The sequence below is a fragment of the Marmota flaviventris genome, chromosome 2, assembly GCF_047511675.1.
Source record: "Marmota flaviventris isolate mMarFla1 chromosome 2, mMarFla1.hap1, whole genome shotgun sequence".
NCBI classification, from domain to species: Eukaryota; Metazoa; Chordata; class Mammalia; order Rodentia; family Sciuridae; genus Marmota; species Marmota flaviventris.
In genome coordinates, this window is record NC_092499.1 from 72556042 (window position 1) to 72575085 (window position 19044).

General features: G+C 38.5%; 1 protein-coding gene across 1 annotated transcript; it reads left to right on the forward strand.

Moving 5' to 3' along the window:
* Positions 1–494: 494 nt before the first annotated feature.
* LOC114088121 (dehydrogenase/reductase SDR family member 7) lies at positions 495–18037 on the forward strand. The gene is made up of 7 exons (XM_027929674.2): positions 495–719; positions 7112–7264; positions 9078–9184; positions 9548–9787; positions 12617–12739; positions 13481–13696; positions 17772–18037. The coding sequence occupies exons 1-7, from the start codon at positions 587–589 to the stop codon at positions 17817–17819; spliced, it is 1020 nt and encodes a 339-aa protein (XP_027785475.1). The 5' UTR covers positions 495–586; the 3' UTR covers positions 17820–18037.
* Positions 18038–19044: the final 1007 nt, after the last annotated feature.

Genomic DNA, 19044 nt, shown 5'->3' on the forward strand with positions numbered 1-19044 from the left:
CTGGGTTAATTCGGTGGTGGTATCAATCTATGCTTTGTTGGCTTCACCTAGTTAAAAAAAGAAAAGGAAGAAGGAAACAAAACAAAACAAAACAAACAAAAAACAGATGGGGGATGCTGCTAGGGCTGTAGCCCAGTGGAAAAGCGCTTGCCTAGAAAGCACGAGGCCTTGAGTTTTATCCCTAGAACTGAAGAAGGAAAAGGAAGGAAGGAAGGGGGCATGTTTGTTTCTCCCCCAAACACTGGAGCCCTAAAAAATACTAGTCCGCAAGACAATTGTTGAAAATAATAGTTCTTGTTAATACAAATCCTGTTTACTGTCCCAACAATGGTACAGCCAAGTAATGAAGTCATCTGTGCCTTTTGTTCCTCTCGCAGCACTTCATTGGGCGCACATCCAAGCGAAACCAGCAGCTTCGGCCACCAGGGCTCCAACTTCTCAAATCAACTCTCGGCCGCAGCCCGGGACCAGGACCCGCCGGGCCACTCCTCCTTCCTGTGGGTTGGGAGGAGCCGGGAGGCTGTGGCGGTGTGATATTGAGGGCTTGAGCCGGTCGTCTTCCGCTAGAGCCCGGCCTGAGGCCACCATGACCTGGGAGCTGGTGCTCTGGTTGCTGGCGCTGGGCGCGCTGCTCCTACTCCTGGTGCAGCTGCTGCGCTTCCTGCGTGCCGACGGCGACCTCGCTCTGTTGTGGGCTGAGTGGCAGGGGCGACGCCCAGGTGAGGGCCCTCCGTGACTCCCAGACACAAGTGGGAGATCGGGCTTAGAGCGGCCAAGGCGGGTCTAGATCGCTAGCTTCCCGGTGGTCCGGGTGGTCCGGGTGGTCCGGGTGGTCCGGGCCCCTCGCGTTTGCGTGGAGTTTATGGGCCGCGGGGCCGCGCCCTTCCTAGGCTGCCACTGGGGAAGGAAGAGGCCGGGCTTAAGGAGGCAGTTCTGCCTCTTTGTTTTTATTTATTTTTTTTTTTATGGAGATCATTGTTTTTTAAACCTTTATTTCACTTACTTATTTTAATGTGGTGCTGAGGATCGAACCCAGGGTCCCGCCTGTGCGAGGCGAACGCTCTACCGCTGAGCCACAACCCCAGACCCTGTTTTTTATCCCTATGGGAAAATGGCACAGACTCACTTTCCAGCTCAGGCAACCCCTGGGGTTGCCAAACTACCCGAAAGCGTGGGAATTGGAGGGACGTCCTCAGGGGTTTGACTTCTCAGCCCGGATCCCAGGGGTGCTGTATCAGGGGAGGACACTCTGAGAAACAAGGAGCATCCCCCTGCATTGTAAGACTCCTTGTACAGAGGCTCAGTGTGTCTTCCTGAAGTTGTTTGTCCTCGACTTCTTGCTGTTCTGTAGTTTTGGAATCAAATCTGAGGTAATGGTGTCTTCCATCTGCCTTCTCACTAGGATATAAGTGTAACACCACAAAGAGCTGAATTGGTATTGTGCCGAGGTGAGATGATTCTTGGCACACTAAGGGACATTCTGCCTACCCTTCTTTTGTCTCTGCCTTCCTATTTTATGGTCCTACAATGAGTGTGTGTGTGTGTGTGTGTGGTGTATGTGTATTCATGAACACAGTGTGTACTAGGTAGGCAGTGTGCTCAGCACTTTACAAGCATAACGTTTGATCTTACAAAACTGGTACAAATTGGGCATTACTCTTGTTTTCTACGTAAGGAAATTGATGTTCAGAGAGATGAAATGACCTGCCCAAAGGTGAGGTTTCCCGGGATTAAGTTTCCTGTATGAAAATACCTGAAGTATGTGATGAAGTTGGCTTGGAAGTGAAATAGTTACTAGCTCAGAAGATAGACTATGTCTTCTAAATGGCTGATGGGTGGAGATAAAATTGGTTCTTGGGGACTGAAAAAAATCTGATGGCACAGTGTTTTGTGTCTCTCCAAAGCTCAACCTTCCTGATGAAATAAAATTTCATTGTGTTTCATTTCTCTGGTTGGGCTTTCTTGGGTAAAACATGTGCAGCAGTACTGTTGCTGAATTAATACACAGCATGTATGCAAGGTCAGTGCTACAAGACTATGGCAAATAGTTGGCTGTGATTGGTGGACTTTGTTTTTTGTTTTTGTTTTTTTTTAGTTGTTTTTTAATCAGGAATTCCATATACACTGCAATTTTACTAACTGTGGAACTTTCTCCTGATTGTAGGTGAAAGGCATGTGCCTATTCACTGCCATTGGCTGCCTTGTGGATGTTTATGTTTGATTCTAAGTGCTTTTGTGTTAAGTTGGACTTTCTACTTTTATCACAAAATTCTACAAAAGTTATTCAATCCATCAAATTATGTTGAGGAAAAGGAAAAATATTAACAGTATCTGAATGCATATCTAGCAGCTTAACTGCTAAGTAAGTTTAGCTTTTACTTGATTATCAAGTAAAAGTTAAAAGATAAGGTCACTAATAATAGTGTTTAAGAAATTCAATGATTTTTTTCAGTTGTGTTACTTTTGTTGGAAAAATGAGTTTTGAAGGATTTTAAATTTGATGATAGTCAATAATGTGGTTGTATAAGTTGAAAATTTGCATGTTAATTTTATATATCAGGGCTGGGGTTGTGGCACGGTGGTAGAGTGCTCGCCTAGCATGTACAAGGCACCAGGTTCAATCCTCAGCATCACATAAATGTAAAATAAAGATATTGTGTCCAACTAAAGCTTAAGGATAAATATTTTTTAAAATTTCATATATTATCACTTATTTAATAAGTTACATTAAAATTTCTTTAACAAATTCAGTTAATAGTTTAATAGTTTTTAAATTTTTGTCATTCGTAATCTGCATTGACAAAAAGTAAGCTTTATAGAACTGTATTTATAAAGCATATACAGAAATATGTACAGTGTATAGAAACATATTTGTTGAATGCAACTTCATTTGGGAGCACATTAAGGAAAAAAACATGTCTAAAAAGACATTGATGTAGGGGGATAAAGAAAAAAATTAAAGGAACATTGAAATCCACTGAGATTTCCTAAACAACTTATTCATAAAGATGGGCAGGCCCTATGAAGAAAAAAATTATGCTCCTTGATTACTTTGTAGATTTATTATTTTTTGTTACTTTAAAAAGTAGACAACACATGGAGGAACTTTGGATAGGGCAAAGGAGAGAGGGGAAGGGATGGGGCCTGGGGGTAGGAAAGATAGTGGAATGAGATGGACATCATTACCCTAGGTACATGTATAAAAACACGAATGATGTGTCTCTATGTACAACTAGAGAAATGAAAAGTTGTTCTCTATTTGTGTGCTATGAACTGAAATGCATTCTGCTGTCAAATTAGAACAAATAAATAAATCAATTAAAAAAATAGAAAACACATTCATGTAATAAAAATTTACAAATATAAAAACATGTATGGTAAAAAGCAAAGCTTACCCCACCCTTGTCCCCCAGAATCCCAGTATTCAGGCAATCACTATTTTCTGCCTCTTTTGTGTCCTTCTAGAGAGACATATTCTTTGCATTTCCAGGCATGTATCTCACAAGATGAATTTTCAAGGAAACTAAATTTGGATATCGGACATTGATTTAGAAAATCCTATGGCACAGTTCCTGAGTATGAAAAGGGACAACATGTATGGACAACTCAGGTTTTAGTTGACAGAAACCTCAGTGTGAGTCAGCTGTGAAGTGCCTTCCAGCAAAGCTGAGGCGGGTCTGGGCTACATCTGCAGACATTTAGTGTCTAAAGAAACAATTGCCAATGATGCCTCTGTGCTGGGCACTGGGGATGCAGCAGCGACCTGCCATAATCTGGTCATAGACGGAACCTTCTGCAGGACAAGGGAAATAATGGAGTCAGCTCATCCTGCTCTGCATTGCCCTGACCCCACTGGAATCCTGCATCCTTCTCTGGCCAGCTCCCTTCAACAGGAGCATTGAACAAGCAATGGGAGCTTGTGCAGGGGGTTTGAGCAGAGCTCAGGACCTGATGCTCAGGACACATGAGGAAAGCAGCAGAAGTTGAGTATGTTTATTTAGCCTTAGAGAAGCCAGAGATGGGAGTCCTCAGGGAGGATAGAACAGCTGTCTTCAAGCACATGAGGATGGCCGTGTGGAAGAGGCTTGATTTACTCTTTCTGGTGCCAGAAGGCAGGCCTGCTGCCCACTGCTGCCAGTGGGTAGAAGTTAAAGCTGTATCCCGTCAGTGGAAGAAAGAGCCCTTGAATGATTAGACTTGTGTGAAAGTCCCAGATGACGAGCTTCCACAGCCTGGGAGGGAAGGAAGTGGAGACTGGTCAATGGTTTGAGGAGAGAATTTTCAAACTGGGTTTAGCATTGAATGTTAGTTTCTGTCTAACTCTAAGAGTCTGCTTTCAGGTGTTCTTTCAGGGAGTATTTATATATGTCAGATTCTGTGGAATGTTAAACAAAGGCTGGCTGCTAAACAAAAAAGCGTTCTTCAGGATGGGAGAGTGGGTGTCAGAATTGAATGTGCTAAGGTGAACTTGAGCCTGGACACTTTCACTATTGGCTTTATGTAGTAGCTGCTTGCTTATAGATACAAAATGAAGAAACCTTTATTAGCTCTAGGCCAAGTTAGTCAACAGTATCAGAGCAAAGTAGATTCACTTTATGTGTCTGAGTAAAGAATTCCAAAACAAACTGAATTCACTTTACTTAAATTTGGATTAATGAGTAGTCAATTCCAAGTCAAGCGAATAACATTGAGAAAATAAAGGATTACCTGAATACATATTTCTTAATCCTGTAACATCCTGGTCCAATTGTGCTTTTCCATAAAAGTATAATTACCTTGCAGGAAAGCTTTGTAGCCCAGGCATATTTTAGGGACATTTCCATTTTTAGTTTAAATATTTATAGAAGACTGTTTTCCTAAGGGCAGTTGTATTGTTTAGAATATCTAAGAAACAGTTGGGTTTTAAAATATTGAGTAAAATCAGGCACTCTGGAGGTGTGACTCCAGAGGCTGAGGCAAGAAGATTACTAGTTTGAGGCCATCCTTAGCAACATAATGAGGCCTAAGCAACTTAGAGAAACCCTGTCTCAAAATTAAAATTATAAAGGACTGGGGATATAGCTCAGTGGGAAAGTCAGCTACACCCATGGAAAGTGACCTTGGGTTCCAGTCCCAGCACTGCAAAGACAACTGATCTTATTTAAATATGTGCACTATATGATAGTCAACTGTGTGGAGTTTGGAGCTAGCTATACCTGGGTTCATATCCCAGCTTTGCCAAGGTTTTTGGGTGTTGATTCATAGTTATTTAGTTTTGGATTCCTTTCTATGTTTCAATCTCTCCCAGGCACTGAGGCTATCCAGGAACAAGGAAGTCAGGGTCTCAATCTTGATGGTATTTACAGTCTACTCAGGGTAAATTAATCTTTATTAACCTCAGTTTTCTTTTCTAAAAAAGTGAGATCATAACAGGATTCTTGTGAGGGTTTTAATAAGTAAAGCAAAGCATATAAGTAATAAAGAAAAATGAAATCATTAGGACTGTTAACCCTATTGGCCCTGGTGGGAGAATCAGAATAAAGTTATTAGTATTCTATGTTTTGCTGCTGTAAAGTCCACCTGTTAAAATATTTTTGTATGATGATGATTATTATTTTTTATTGTAGATGAACACACAGTATCTTTATTTTTATGTGGTGCTGAGGATTGAACTCAGTGCCTCACACATGCTCAGCAAGCACTCTACCACTGAGCTACAGCCTCAGCCCGAGTTTCCCATGTTTTAACTCATTACTCTTAACAATCCTGTGAGGGATTTGATATTAATCACTTTTCTTGATCTGGAAAATTAAGGCACTGAGCATATGGGACATGCTCATTGCTGTGTGTGGTGGAGCTGAAATTTGAACCCTGGCAGTCTCTAAAGATGCTATTGTTAAAAAGATTGGATTTAAAAGTGCTTAACTGAAATAGTACACAAGGTTCTTGATTTCAAGTGTCCTGATATAAAATCAGAAATGCAAAGTTAAGTAATAACTTGCTAGCTAGTTTTAATCCATAACACATATTTTTTTAAAGAGAGAGAGAGAGAATTTTTTAATATTTATTTATTTTTTTTAGTTTTCAGTGGACACAACATCTTTATTTTATATTTATGTGGTGCTGAGGATCGAAGCCAGCGCCCCGCGCATGCCAGACGACCGCGCTACCGCTTGAGCCACATCCCCAGCCCCATAACACATATCTTAATGAAGAAGAAACACAGGAGGTGAATCACAGTGACTCTACAGGTTCAGATAGACAGTGACTTCAGTGACTATCATCTCCTGCAGCGCAAATAAACCACTTGCCATTGCTTTAGTATTGCAGAATTTTCAGAGTCTTCAACAGGAAAATGACTGTGCAAGAACACAACATGTCTTCTTCCTGTCATTATATATTTCATCTTGGGTAAACTACTAAGATTCTCCTCAAATGAGAGCTCAGGCATTTCAGGGGCACTATTACAAAATGACATTAAGTCATCCAATTTGATTGCCAGATGGAGAAAATATTTCCTTTAAAATGCAAGATTATTACATCTTATCATAGAGCAGCACTTGTAATATTGGCACTCTTCATTGAAAGCTTGATTTCAAAAAGTTGCAAGGACTGACTGAAAAAAGTAGTCTGAATTCATCATTATATGGAGAAGAAAAGTGAGTCTGGGTAATGACTTTCTGTTCACTTAGATTGATTGATTGATTGATTGATTGATTGATGGCTCTGAGGATTGAACCCAAGGCCTTGTACATCTGAGGCAAGCACTCTAACAACTGAGCTATATCCCCAGTCCCTTAGCTTTACTTTTCTTATCATACATATAGATAAATAGAGCCAGGGAGTGAACCATGGAGGATAAGGCTAACCTTGAAGTAAAGTCTGGAAAATTCTTCAATGCATAAAATACTGTTTAGATAACTATTACTAATATGGTTTATATTCATGCTTTACGAGATTAGGTATGAGGAGTTTTCTTAGAAAGTTTAAAAAATTTAAGCTCCACACATTAGTATTCATATTTAGTGGTATTGTTTAAAGTTTTTGATGTTTGTTTGTTGCCAGTCTTTGAAGTGCAGGTGTGATCCCTCACTTATTCATTCCCTTCTACCTCTATTTCTTTCCTCAATAGAATGGGAGTTGACGGACATGGTGGTGTGGGTGACTGGAGCATCCAGTGGGATTGGCGAGGAGCTGGCTTACCAGCTGTCTAAACTGGGAGTTTCTCTTGTGTTGTCAGCCAGAAGAGTGCATGAGCTGGAGAGGGTGAAAAGAAAATGCCTAGGTGAGTGAACCTAAAACAGCAGCTGTGCTTCCTAGACATGAGGCAGACTGCAAACTCAAGTGCAGCCTGGGAATGGCAGAGGGGAGATGGGCTTCTCCTGCCAGTGCACCCTGGCTCCAAACGCTCCAAGTGCCTGGCCCCTGGCCCTTTTCTCTTGTCGCATCTTAGTTGGCTTCCCTCCACCTTTCCTGCCTCATTTTGTCAGCTTTCTATTCTTTTTTGCACTGACTCTTGGCATTAGGGAGAGACTGCTGATTGTCCAATCCTTTTTGACTTTTTAGTGACCAGGTGACTTATATTTTTGTCTTAGAGAAAGAATAGTTTTTTTTTTTTAATATTTATTTAGTTGTAGATGAACACACAGTATCTTTATTTATTTTTATGTGGTCCTGGGGATTGAACCCAGTGCCTCATACGTGCGAGGCAAGTGCTTTACCACTGAGCTACAGCCTCAGCCCCATTCAGTTTGTTTTTTTATCTATGACATTCATATATGTAACCACTGAAACTGAGGTAGGATGGATCCTTACTCATTTTGCTAAAAGGTGAGTATTGTAGTCAATGAAATGGTATAACATTTTTGTTATAGAGAATAAAAGAAACAGAATGAAATTAGGTATAAAAAATGCAACCAGAACTAATATTGTTTACATTCCTATAAAGGGTGACTGTGTTAATTATTTGTTGGTTTGGGTTTTGGTGTTATGTTCACATTGAAAGCAGCCTCAAGTAGAAGAGTTGTTTTTTTCTCATAGGGTACTTGGTACCTAAACTGAGAGAATGTTGAATTTTCCAGCTCATTGTTTTTTGGTCATCTCTCTGTTATTCCTTTTTCAGTCTTTCTTTAACTTTGCTGATTATGAGCTAAACACCCTGTAATAAGAGTTCATTGCCTGATTAACAGTCTACAAGGCCACAGGTCATCTTTGATGATATTGCTTCCAAAGGCCTCTTATGGCACTAGGTCATTTCTTATGGTAGTTACCCCTCTACTTCTGGAACCTGCAAGTCCTGCACAAGCAGAGAAGCTGAACCCTGTCAGTCTTTCTTCATTTGTGTGAGCGTGAATGCTTTTCTTTTATCTGTCAGATCATTAGTGCAAGCCCTTACATTTATTAGTTCGCAGATGATGCTTCATTATGTCCTCTTTTGCCCATAAATAATTTGTACTTACTGTATTTTCTGTTTTGTTTTTCTTATTGGCATTATTTATTCTGTTTCAAGGTTAGAGTTCAGGCAAATTTGCTTTAATGAACAGAAATAGAAAATGGCAGTTGTAGCACATGTTGATTCTTGGTGGGATTTGTAGAAAGGACCATGTTGATTTCTTATATGTCATTGGCCTGTGGCTTCTACATGTCATTTGACTGTGGGCTTTGAGCTTCTTACTGAATTAAAACATAACTTTCATTTTCTTTTTTAAAATGTTTGCAAGGCAGCAACTAACCTTTGTGAGCCTACTGCAAAGTAAACAAAACTGTACTTCTAAAGAAATTGCTCTACAGTTTTTGTTTCTTATAGCTTGTAGGTTAGTCTTGATTTCCGCCAGTCTTTTCTAAAGTTCTACTGTCTTTATTCAGAATGAAGCATGCATTCCATGTCTGGTGAAGCTGGCCACCTTTTTTTGTCTAAGATGTTTTCATATTACCTCTAGTTCTCCTGGTGACTGAGAGAAACTTTCAAAGGGCCACCCAGAAGTGAATCTGTGGGCAACTCCTATTGCAGGGTGTGTGTTAAACTTAAGAAGAGTAGCAAGGAGAATGAATGATCTTTGTCATGATGTTCTCACTAATTTTAAAGTATTTTTATTTAGAGAATGGCAATTTAAAAGGAAAAGATATACTCATTTTGCCCCTTGACCTGACTGACAGAAGTTCCCATGAGGGGGCAACTAAAGCTGTTCTCCAGGAGTTTGGTAAAGTAAGTAGCAATTTATATTCATATAGCATTGATTGCATTGCTTTGTCCGTCTTTGAAGTATCACAAAGGATATTCCCATCCATGGTGCTCTCATTTTAAGACTTGTATGTACATGGCGTCCTTGCAGTGTAATCAGGCCTATGTATTAGGCCTGTTAATCACTGAGTCTGAGATTTTTCATAAAAAGTTTTATAAAATGGGAGTACCATAGGTACATTCTGGTTACTTTACCATGATTTTTATTACTAAATTTTAGAAATATACCATTGTTCTATTGAATCTTCAAGTTAACAATATAAACAATTGTGCCTAGAATTTCCTTTACAACCCCTAAGCATTTCTTTTCTGATTTTATTTAACTAGATTGACATTCTGGTCAATAATGGTGGAAGATCCCAGCGTTCTTTGATTATGGATACCAACTTCGATGTCTTCAAGGAGCTAATTGAGCTTAACTATTTAGGGACAGTGTCCTTGACAAAGTGTGTCCTACCTCACATGATCGAGAGGAAACAAGGAAAGATAGTTATTGTGAATAGCCTTGCAGGCATTGTATCTGTACCTCTATCCAGTGGATATTGTGCCAGTAAGCATGCTCTTCGGGTAAGGCTGCTGAAACTCTACTCTGACAGAACTGACCCAAATGGGGAATATGATTATCCCTGGAACTGGGCAATTGTGTGGGAAAACAGAAATAGAACTTTTTTTTTTTTTTTTTTTTAAAGATAGAGTGAGAGAGGGAGGGAGGGAGAGAGAGAGAGAGAGAATTTTTAATATTTATTTTTTAGTTCTCGGCGGACACAACATCTTTGTTTGTATGTGGTGCTGAGGATCGAACCCGGGCCGCACGCATGCCAGGCAAGCGCGCTACCGCTTGAGCCACATCCCCAGCCCCAGAAATAGAACTTTGATAGAAGATATCCCCCAGTACATGTAAAAACAATTTGAGCCACACATGCTTCAAACTTGTCCAAAATATATTTATTGAGCATCTATCCTGTGCCATACACTGCAGCAGGTCCTGGAATATAAAAATATGATTTTGCTCTTTAGAAGTGTATGTAGGGGCTAGGGTTGTGGCTCAGTGGTAAAGTGCTTGCCTAGCATGCGTGAGGTATTGGGTTCGATCCTTGGAACCATATAAAAATAATAGAATAAAATTGTGTCCATCTACAACTAAAAAAAAAAGAAGAAGAAGTATATATAGTCTGGTCAGCATGTCTTCTTTACCTTATCCCTATTTCTACTACGTTCTCATGGTAAACTGTGAGTCTTCCCCTCCCTCTACACAAACTTTGGGATGTATTTTCTTTCTCCCATTACTGTGACTTTTTTTCCTTCCCCTTTGTACTCACTGTACATTTTGCCACGTCTCATGAATGTGAAAAGAGGTACTGACAACTGAAGTATTAGTATTGGGCCTCATGTGACATTTCAGTGGTTTTGGAAGAAGAAATCTCAGCCAAGGCAAAGGCTAGGAGAATATTTTGATTTTTGAATTTTATAACTTATGAGGTGTAAATACTTTTACTGAAGGAAATTTTAATATTTGCTTAAGTGTGGACAGGAAGAATATATAAGGCAAATAGGAGGAGAATGATGAAAGGAGATCCAAAATGTAAAGTTAATATTGTTGAAGGTTAGTTTGAGTCAGCATTTTACTCTTGGGAAAATGAGATGCAATAGCTGCGTGGTTGTCTTACTTTTCAGAGAATGTGAAGCTTTGGTTCTTTAGGACATCTTCTTTCTTCTCTGAACAGGGGACAGTTTGAAGTGATGAGGCTATAGAATGCAGCACTGATTTCTTCCTCTTCAACAATGGGCTGTCAGTCTTACTGTAGAGCATCTGGGCAAACCACAGGGGGGCAGATGTGGGAGGACAACCACCTGTCTTTTGGCCCCAAGAGTTTCATAAGACTTATAGAATGTTCTCAGTAAGACACAGATGAGCTGTCTGGCCTCCCTCCAAGCTTCTCCGTTAATTACTGGATTTGATTTTCTGATAGGATGTGGTAGGTTGAGACTCTAGTTAGTTTTACCATGGTTGAACATTAAGCAGGAGGCTTTTGTGAAGAATACAGTTTTTTCTAGGATCTCCAGCAAGTTGTGGAGTGAACTTGTTTAGTTGAAAAGTTTACATGTTAACGTATATGGGATTTCTTTGGCTACCAGTGATTGAACCTAGGGGTGCTTAACCACTGAGCCACATCCCCATCTCTTTTTTATATTTTATTAGAGACTGAGTTGCTTAGGGCCTTGCTAAGTTGCTGAGGCTGGCTTTGAACTCGTGATCCTTCTACTTCAGTCTCCCAAGCTACTGGGATAATAGGCATGCATGACTATGCCCAGCTAGTAGATGGGATTTCTAACAAGAGATCTGAACCATCTTGAGAGGTAGTATTGTCTGACAGATGGCTTACTTTATGTTTTCTTTCTGCTTTTGTGGCAGAGGGGCAGAAGGTTAAAAAGGTCAGGAGTTCTCAATTCATTTACCAATTATTTTTTGGTCCATTTCTGACAGCACTCTTCGCTTGCTGCATAAACTCTCACCACCCTCATGAGGCCCAGGACTAATCATGAGGAAATAGCACCTTGTAGTGTGTTAAGGGTCAGTTATTTAAGGGCTGGTTACTAATTAATGATGTTGGATTAAATATGAATATACCAGGGGTTAGGTGTTTAGTTTCAGTAGTTAACCTAGCTTTATAACAATGTAATCTTGGAAAATTCCTAATTTAGGATCAGAGATGAAGGGAAGCAGATTTCTGTTTATTCCTTGTTGGTTTGGAAATGGCCTGTATGTTTAAGTCTAGGTCTATAGTTTGTTTTTATAAATGTCATTCAATACGTGATCATATTATAATTTTAACTGGCCAGGTACTAGTTATCACCCCCAAAAGACTCATCTGCTCAAACGAAATCATCCTGTTTAGTAACATACTACATAGTAATATCAATTGAAAAGGTTGGATTCTTTCTCTGTGGTGAATTTCTGTGCAGCATTGATCCCTCTGTACTCCCTATTGCCCCAAACACTGGCACTTAGATGACTCTGGAGAATAAAGAGAAAGCCCACCCCAGTGATTTCTGGAGAACATGCACTTGTTTTAGAGCAGGGAGATGAGGATTGCTATGAGGAGGGTGTATCAGAACCTTCTGGGAGTTTCTTGTTGGTTCAGGGTTTGCCAACCATAAAGACCATTGATGGCAAGAGCCATTACTACCAAGGTGGCAAACTGCCTATACCTGGAAAGAGGTGAGGATGTCTTTCCTGGATCGCCTCTGGTCTCACAGTGAAAAATGCATAACATTGTTTGCCTGACTACACTACTTGACCTTTATTCAGGCTTTTCAGAGCATATTTTGATAAATCATGAGCTGTGAGTCTCCATTTAACTTTATTTGCCTTTTTTTTCCTTTTGTGTCTGTTAGGGTTTTTTTAATTGCCTTCGATCTGAACTTACCAAATATCCAGGTATAATCATTTCTAACATTTACCCAGGACCTGTCTACTCAAATATTGTGAAGAATGCACTAGCTGAAGAAGTCACAAAGGTAAAAATTTCTAATTGTCATATAATTTGAATGCTTTCCTTGTTATATTGTAGTGTTTTTTTACTATATTTCAGGGTTATTATGTCATACTTTTGTTAGAAAACTTATGAAAATTGTTAGTCAGCTGATAGTGCATTGGCCGCTGATAGTGCATTGGCCTTACGTTTAAATAAAGGCTAAAGAAGTTGCTAAGATAATATTTATGTCTGCCATTACGTGTGTGCTATTATGTGATAGGTTTTTTTTCTTATTTAGAAGCCCATTTTATCTTCTTCCATTTCATCCTCTTGTTTGATGAGATTTCATTTGCTAAATGCATATCATAATAATTTGAGTCTCAGTACTAAAGTGATAACTAAATTATCACTCTAAGGTGATAATTGCTTCTAGCAATTCTAGCTAGAAGCAAACTTTCATCTTTTAGTTAGCCCATACAGTATTCTCTTGTATATTTATCATTCCTATTAGGCTAATTGAAGAATTACAGAAATTGCACTGGGAATATAGTTCAGGTGTAGAATGCTTGGTGAGCATGAGCAAAGCCCTGTGTGTGATCCCTAGTGCTGAAAAACAAAAAATTAAATTTGAAATACTATAGAAGTTTATAACCCCCTATAGGGTTTGTGGGGATTCCTGAAGGAATAATACAATTAGTTGGCCTTTAAGTTTTTTTCGCTTAAATGTTCTGTGAAATAGTTTGAAAAATTACTCAGCATTCACTTAATTCTAAACTTTTCTTAGACTGTGGTCCATGCTGGAGATCAGTCGTACAAGATGGCAACTAGTCGTTGTGTGCGGCTGATGTTAATTGCCATGGCTAACGATTTGAAAGAAGTTTGGATTGCAGAGCAACCTTTCTTGTTGGTGGCATATTTGTGGCAATATATGCCAACCCTGGCCATTTGGATAACCAACAAATTAGGGAAGAAAAGGATTAATAACTTTCAGAGTGGTAAGGTAAGAGCAGTTTATATATTTCTTAATAATATGTTTCAATTTTGTAGGAAAATAAAAAAATCTTAGTGCTTAAAAGCTTTCTTGCTAACCCTCCAACAATTTCATATCAAATACAGAAATTATAATAATTATTCCACCCCCATATATATCTGGTGGCTTACTGTAAATTTTGACTAGTCTTGGGAGAAATGAGTTTTCTACAAGGTAAAATCAAACCAAAGTTTGCCATTTTTTTCTCTACATTTAACCATTTGACCTGGATCTGTGTCAAAGTGCTCTTCAAAGTGCTCTTTCCCCAGCAAGATCTACCCATCCTACCAGTCTCTTAGGGCAGGGGTTACCTCTTTGAAGTGATCCCTGGCTTCCTCTCCCACCTCTCCCCAGGACTAGGTGCACCTCAGGCCCTGTACCCTCTTCTGTCAAAGCACTGACTGCATTGCTAAGACAGGTGTATGCACACTGTTGCCTCCAACCTGCACATCTGACATGTGCCTGTGGCCACATTTATGGAAAAAGCTTATTACTGCCTTTGGCCCTCATTATTATCACAATTAGTGGGGTATATCATTAACTGATTGATAAAATTGTGACCATCAGTAGAGTTTAATGCATAAATAACACAGCAAATGTAATGAGTTAATCTCAAAATTATAGATTGATTGTACAAAGAAAGATTAGTGCTATGGAAGGATTTTATTGAGTTATTTATTTAAAGAGTTATTTCTTTCATACTCTGTTACTATCATATTTTGAATTAAAAAATGCAGATTGACATAAAAAATAATTAAAAAAGAGGATCATACTCTAAATGTCACTATGTAATCTACCACTATTTTAAACAACCCACTGAAACATCTAATCCACTTGTTACACATTTAATTTGTTCCAACTTTTTGCAGGGAAGTGCAAATGAATTACTAGGGAAAAAGATCGAAACATCAGAACATAACAAAATGCTTAGAGATTATAAAATGGATTAATAATACAGTAAAACATCCAGAGCTTGCAAAATTATTAATGAGTCTTTCCCTGTACTAATCTGTAATGTGGAGCAGTTTACTTTGAGCAAATCATTTACAATTGTTTTGGCAGTGCTGGGACTCTGGTAGTATGGGATGGTTCCAAAGATGAGCTTGATCAAAGATTACATCTGAGATTTAAATTTGGAGCATAGTTGATCTAATGGCATTGAGCCCAGCTATAGATAAGAGTTGGGAGGGGAAGGCCACCTATATAGAAAGGAAGCACAGCATCCTGGCTGAGAGCACGAAGCCCTGTGCTGGGCTTTCTGGGTTCAAATCCCAGCTCTACCTGATCTTTGCCCCTTGACTTTTAGCAAGTCACTTCTCTATAGCTCAATCTCTCCATCTGGGCAATGGAGATTAGTGAATAGTATCTAGTCATAGGATTGTTATGGAGATTGAATGAGTTATTACATGAAAAGCTTTAAAACAGTCTGCAGTGTTATAAATGTTTGCTGTTAAGCTTTTATTTTCTTTCTCATCCTGACTTTCATAAGTAGAAGGATATTCAGCATAAAGTAAAGGTCAATGATATGTGTTTTTATACAAAAACTAACAAATCAAATCTGTATATTTGGAAGGCGTATGTGATGATTTGATATTATACATACATTGTAAAATGATGACTACAGTAAATCTGATTAACACATCTCCCAGAGTTACCTTTGCTGTGTCATGAGAACATTTAAGATCTACTCTCCTATCCAATGTGAAGTATATGATACGGTGTTAACCAATCACCGTGCTTTACATTAATTTGAATTTGTAACTTAATAATAACCTAAGTTACTCATCTTTTAACAGAAAGGTTGTGCCCTTTGACCAACATCTGCCCATTTCTCCCACCTTCCAGCCCCTGGCAACCATTATTCAATTCTGTGCCTCTATAAGTGAGTTTTTAGATGGCACATACAAGTGAGATCATATAGTATTTTTTTCTATCTTATGTTTTTCACACTCTTCAGCTTCATTTTTGTGGTATTGGGTATTGAATCTAGGGTCTCACATCCAAGAAAGCACTCTACTATTGAGCCCCTTACATAGCCCTTTTAATTTTGTTTTGAGACATAGTCCCACTTAGTTGCTCAGGCTGGGCTTGAACTTAAAATTCTCTCACTTCACCTCTCAAATAGCTGGAATTATAGGAATGTACCATTATTCAGAATGTACCACACAGGATTTCCTTTTTTTAATGGCTAAAGGGTATTCCATTGCATAGATATACACCACCTTTGTTTAACGCATTCATTCTTTGACAAGGTACTTAGGTTGTGTCCATATCTTGGCTCATTAAAAAAATAGAAAAATGAGCATGGAAGTATAGATGCTCTTCAAGATGCAGGTTTCATTTTCTGTGGATATATGCCCTGGTATGGTTTAGATATGGTTCCTCCTCAAAGCTTGGTCCCAGTATGGTAATGTTGAAAATGGTGGAACCTTAACGGATGGGCCTAATGCAAGGAAATTAGGCCATGAGGGATTAACACTATACCCTACCTGCCTTCAGTTACCACTGAAGGGATTAATAACTATTTCTCACAGGACTTGAGTTAATTCTTAGGAGGATGAGTTGTCATGTACTAGGCTCCTTCTACATAGAACTGATTTCATTTCTTTATGAGAAAATGACCCAGACAAGGGGGCTTTCAGCAGAGGCTGAATAGATGAGGTCACCCAGTCTTTGACTTTTTACAATTTTCCAGAATGTGAACTTAGGAAAGCAAACAAATGAACAAAAAAATCCCCCCAAACTTTTTTCTTATGGTCATATTGGGGATCAAATCCAGGGCCTTATGCATGCTAGGTAAGTACTCTGCTAGTGCGCTATATTCCCAGCCCTTTTCAGTTTTTATTTTGAGACAGGTAAGGTTGCCCAGACTGCCCTCAAAGTTATAATTCTTCTGCTTTAGCTCCCAAGTTACTGGGATTACATGTGTGCACATGTGTGCCCCACTGCACTTGGCTTTTTGTAGTACCCCACCTCAGGCATTTTTCTTAAAGTGGAGTAATACATATAAGTGTTATTGCTGTGTATGATATGGTAGTTCTATTTTTAATTTTTTGAGAAATATCCATATTGTTTTTCATAACCCCTATACCAATTTGTATTCTCAATAATCTCAGTAACAAAGTAGACGTATATTATAGAAGTGTTTATTTTTTCAGAGAGGAAAGAGGGACCAGGGATTAGAAGAGTTTTAGTCATATGACAGTTATTCTTCTCTCAGAAATGTCCTTGTGAAGGTTATTTCATTTTGTTTACATACTATCTAAATGTAAAATATAAACATCACTCAGAAAATATAGCATTTTATTACATTAGCCTTTATTAAAAGATGGCAGCCCCCCATGACCTCCTTTCTTTAATATATTGTGTATTTCATGGTCTCAATGCCTTATCACTCTTTTTAAATTATAAATTAGGTATTCTCTAATTTCCTATTACCATTTCTGAGGCATGATACCTCATTCTCTACACAAAACCACAGAACAATAGCCACACTGAATTTTGTATTATCAATATCATCATTATTATTCTTTTTTAGTACAAATTCTTTCAAGAGGTAAATGCATACTTCCCAAATGAAAATCACATAAAGAGCGATTATCAAGTTGCTTTTTAAAAAATCATCCTTTAAATAATATATTAAAAGCTCATAAATAATAATTTGAATTATATTTCAAATATTTCCATTTTAATAATTGGATCTGTTCTTTTTATTTATTAGGACAAGTCAGTGTGGGTATGATATGCTAATCTGAGTATTAATGAGAATTCAGCATTTAGGAAATGATATGAACAGATAATAACCAATGTTATTCATGCCAGATAAAGGAGACAATGATGTGAAGCTATTTAGAGAGATTTGTGGACAGATCTAAAATTTAGCTGTGATTTTTTTTTTTTTCAGTCCAATCTAAACATTTGTCTGAGGCTTGTAAGAATTCTTAGCAGTGAATGATAATGAACAGATCCTCAAAGCAACTTAATTGTAAAAACTTGGGTAAATAGTAGGAAGGACTGATACATATTACTGTTACTCTTTTTACAGGATGCAGATTCCTCTTATTTTAAAATTTGGAAGACAAAACATGAGTGAAAGGAGCACTTGTAATTTTCTGGCCATTGAAGGGAGAAGTGGAAAACATAACAGCAATCTTATGCCCAGAAGAATAACTGAAGGCTAATTTGTGATTTTTTTACTTCTTGATACAATTTTCCTTTTAGTGTACAATAAATAAGAAATAAGACTGTCATAAATCTTGCAAAACAGTATTAACATACTACATTCTTGAATAAAAGAATATTTTAAAAATACTTAGGCATTGTTATGGTTTGGATGTGAGGTGTCCCCAAAAGGCTCATGAGTAAGAATGTAAGATTTAGGCGAGTAATGATTGGGTTGCGAGAGCCTTAACCCAATCAGTGAATTAATCCCCTAACAGGGAAAAACTGAGTGGTAACTGAAGGCAGGTAGGGTGTGGCTGGAGGAGGTGGGTTATTTGGGGCGTGGCTTTGGGGTGTATCTTTTTGGAGTCTCTCTGCTTTCTGATCCTCATGTGAACTACATCCCTCTGCCATACTCTTCTGCCATGATGCTCTGCCTCACCTTGAGCTTTGAGGAATGGAGCCAGCCATCTATAAACTGAGACCTCTGAAACTGTGAGACCCCAAATAAACTTTTCCTTCACTAATTGTTCTTTTTCAGGTCTTTTAGTCATAGCAGTCAAAGAGCTGAATAAACAGCCATATAAGCTTAAAATCTAGGATCACAGAAACCTAACCAAAGAATAAACACCTATTTAACAGAATGTCTTTGTTCCATTTGTGCTTCTATAACATACCATATACTACATAATTTATAAACATGACAAAATTTGTTTCTCACAGTTCTGGAGGCTGGGAAATCTGAGATCATAACCAATAGGACTGTTCTCTATCTAGAAAGGACTGATATCTACATCCAAGATGGTACCTAGTTGCTGTGTCCTGCAGAAGGGGAGGGACACCATTTCCTTATGTGGTGAAGGGTAGAAAGGCAAGAGGAACAGGTCCTTTCATCAAGGCTTTTTATTTGGATGCCTATTCACTTTCATGATTCCCTTATCTAAAGGTCCTGCTCTTACTACTTGCATTGGGGATTAACTTTCAACATGAAAGTTGAGTAGAACAAAAATATCCAAAGCACAGTAACATAACTGTATGAAATATTTCAAACAAAAGAGAGTGCTGGGTAATGAGCAGATATAAAGAAGTATTTTGAATGATCCTACCTCCAAGATGCTTATACTCTTCAGAAGCATGAAGAGATACAAATAACTGGT

Coding starts and splice junctions, on each gene's coding strand:
- LOC114088121 (XM_027929674.2), top strand. CDS start 587: ATGACCTGGGAGCTGGTGCTCTGGTTGCTGGCGCTGGGCGCGCTGCTC. Junction 7,265..9,077: donor GGTGAAAAGAAAATGCCTAG/GTGAGTGAACCT, acceptor ATTTTTATTTAG/AGAATGGCAATTTAAAAGGA. Junction 13,697..17,771: donor ATAACTTTCAGAGTGGTAAG/GTAAGAGCAGTT, acceptor CTCTTTTTACAG/GATGCAGATTCCTCTTATTT.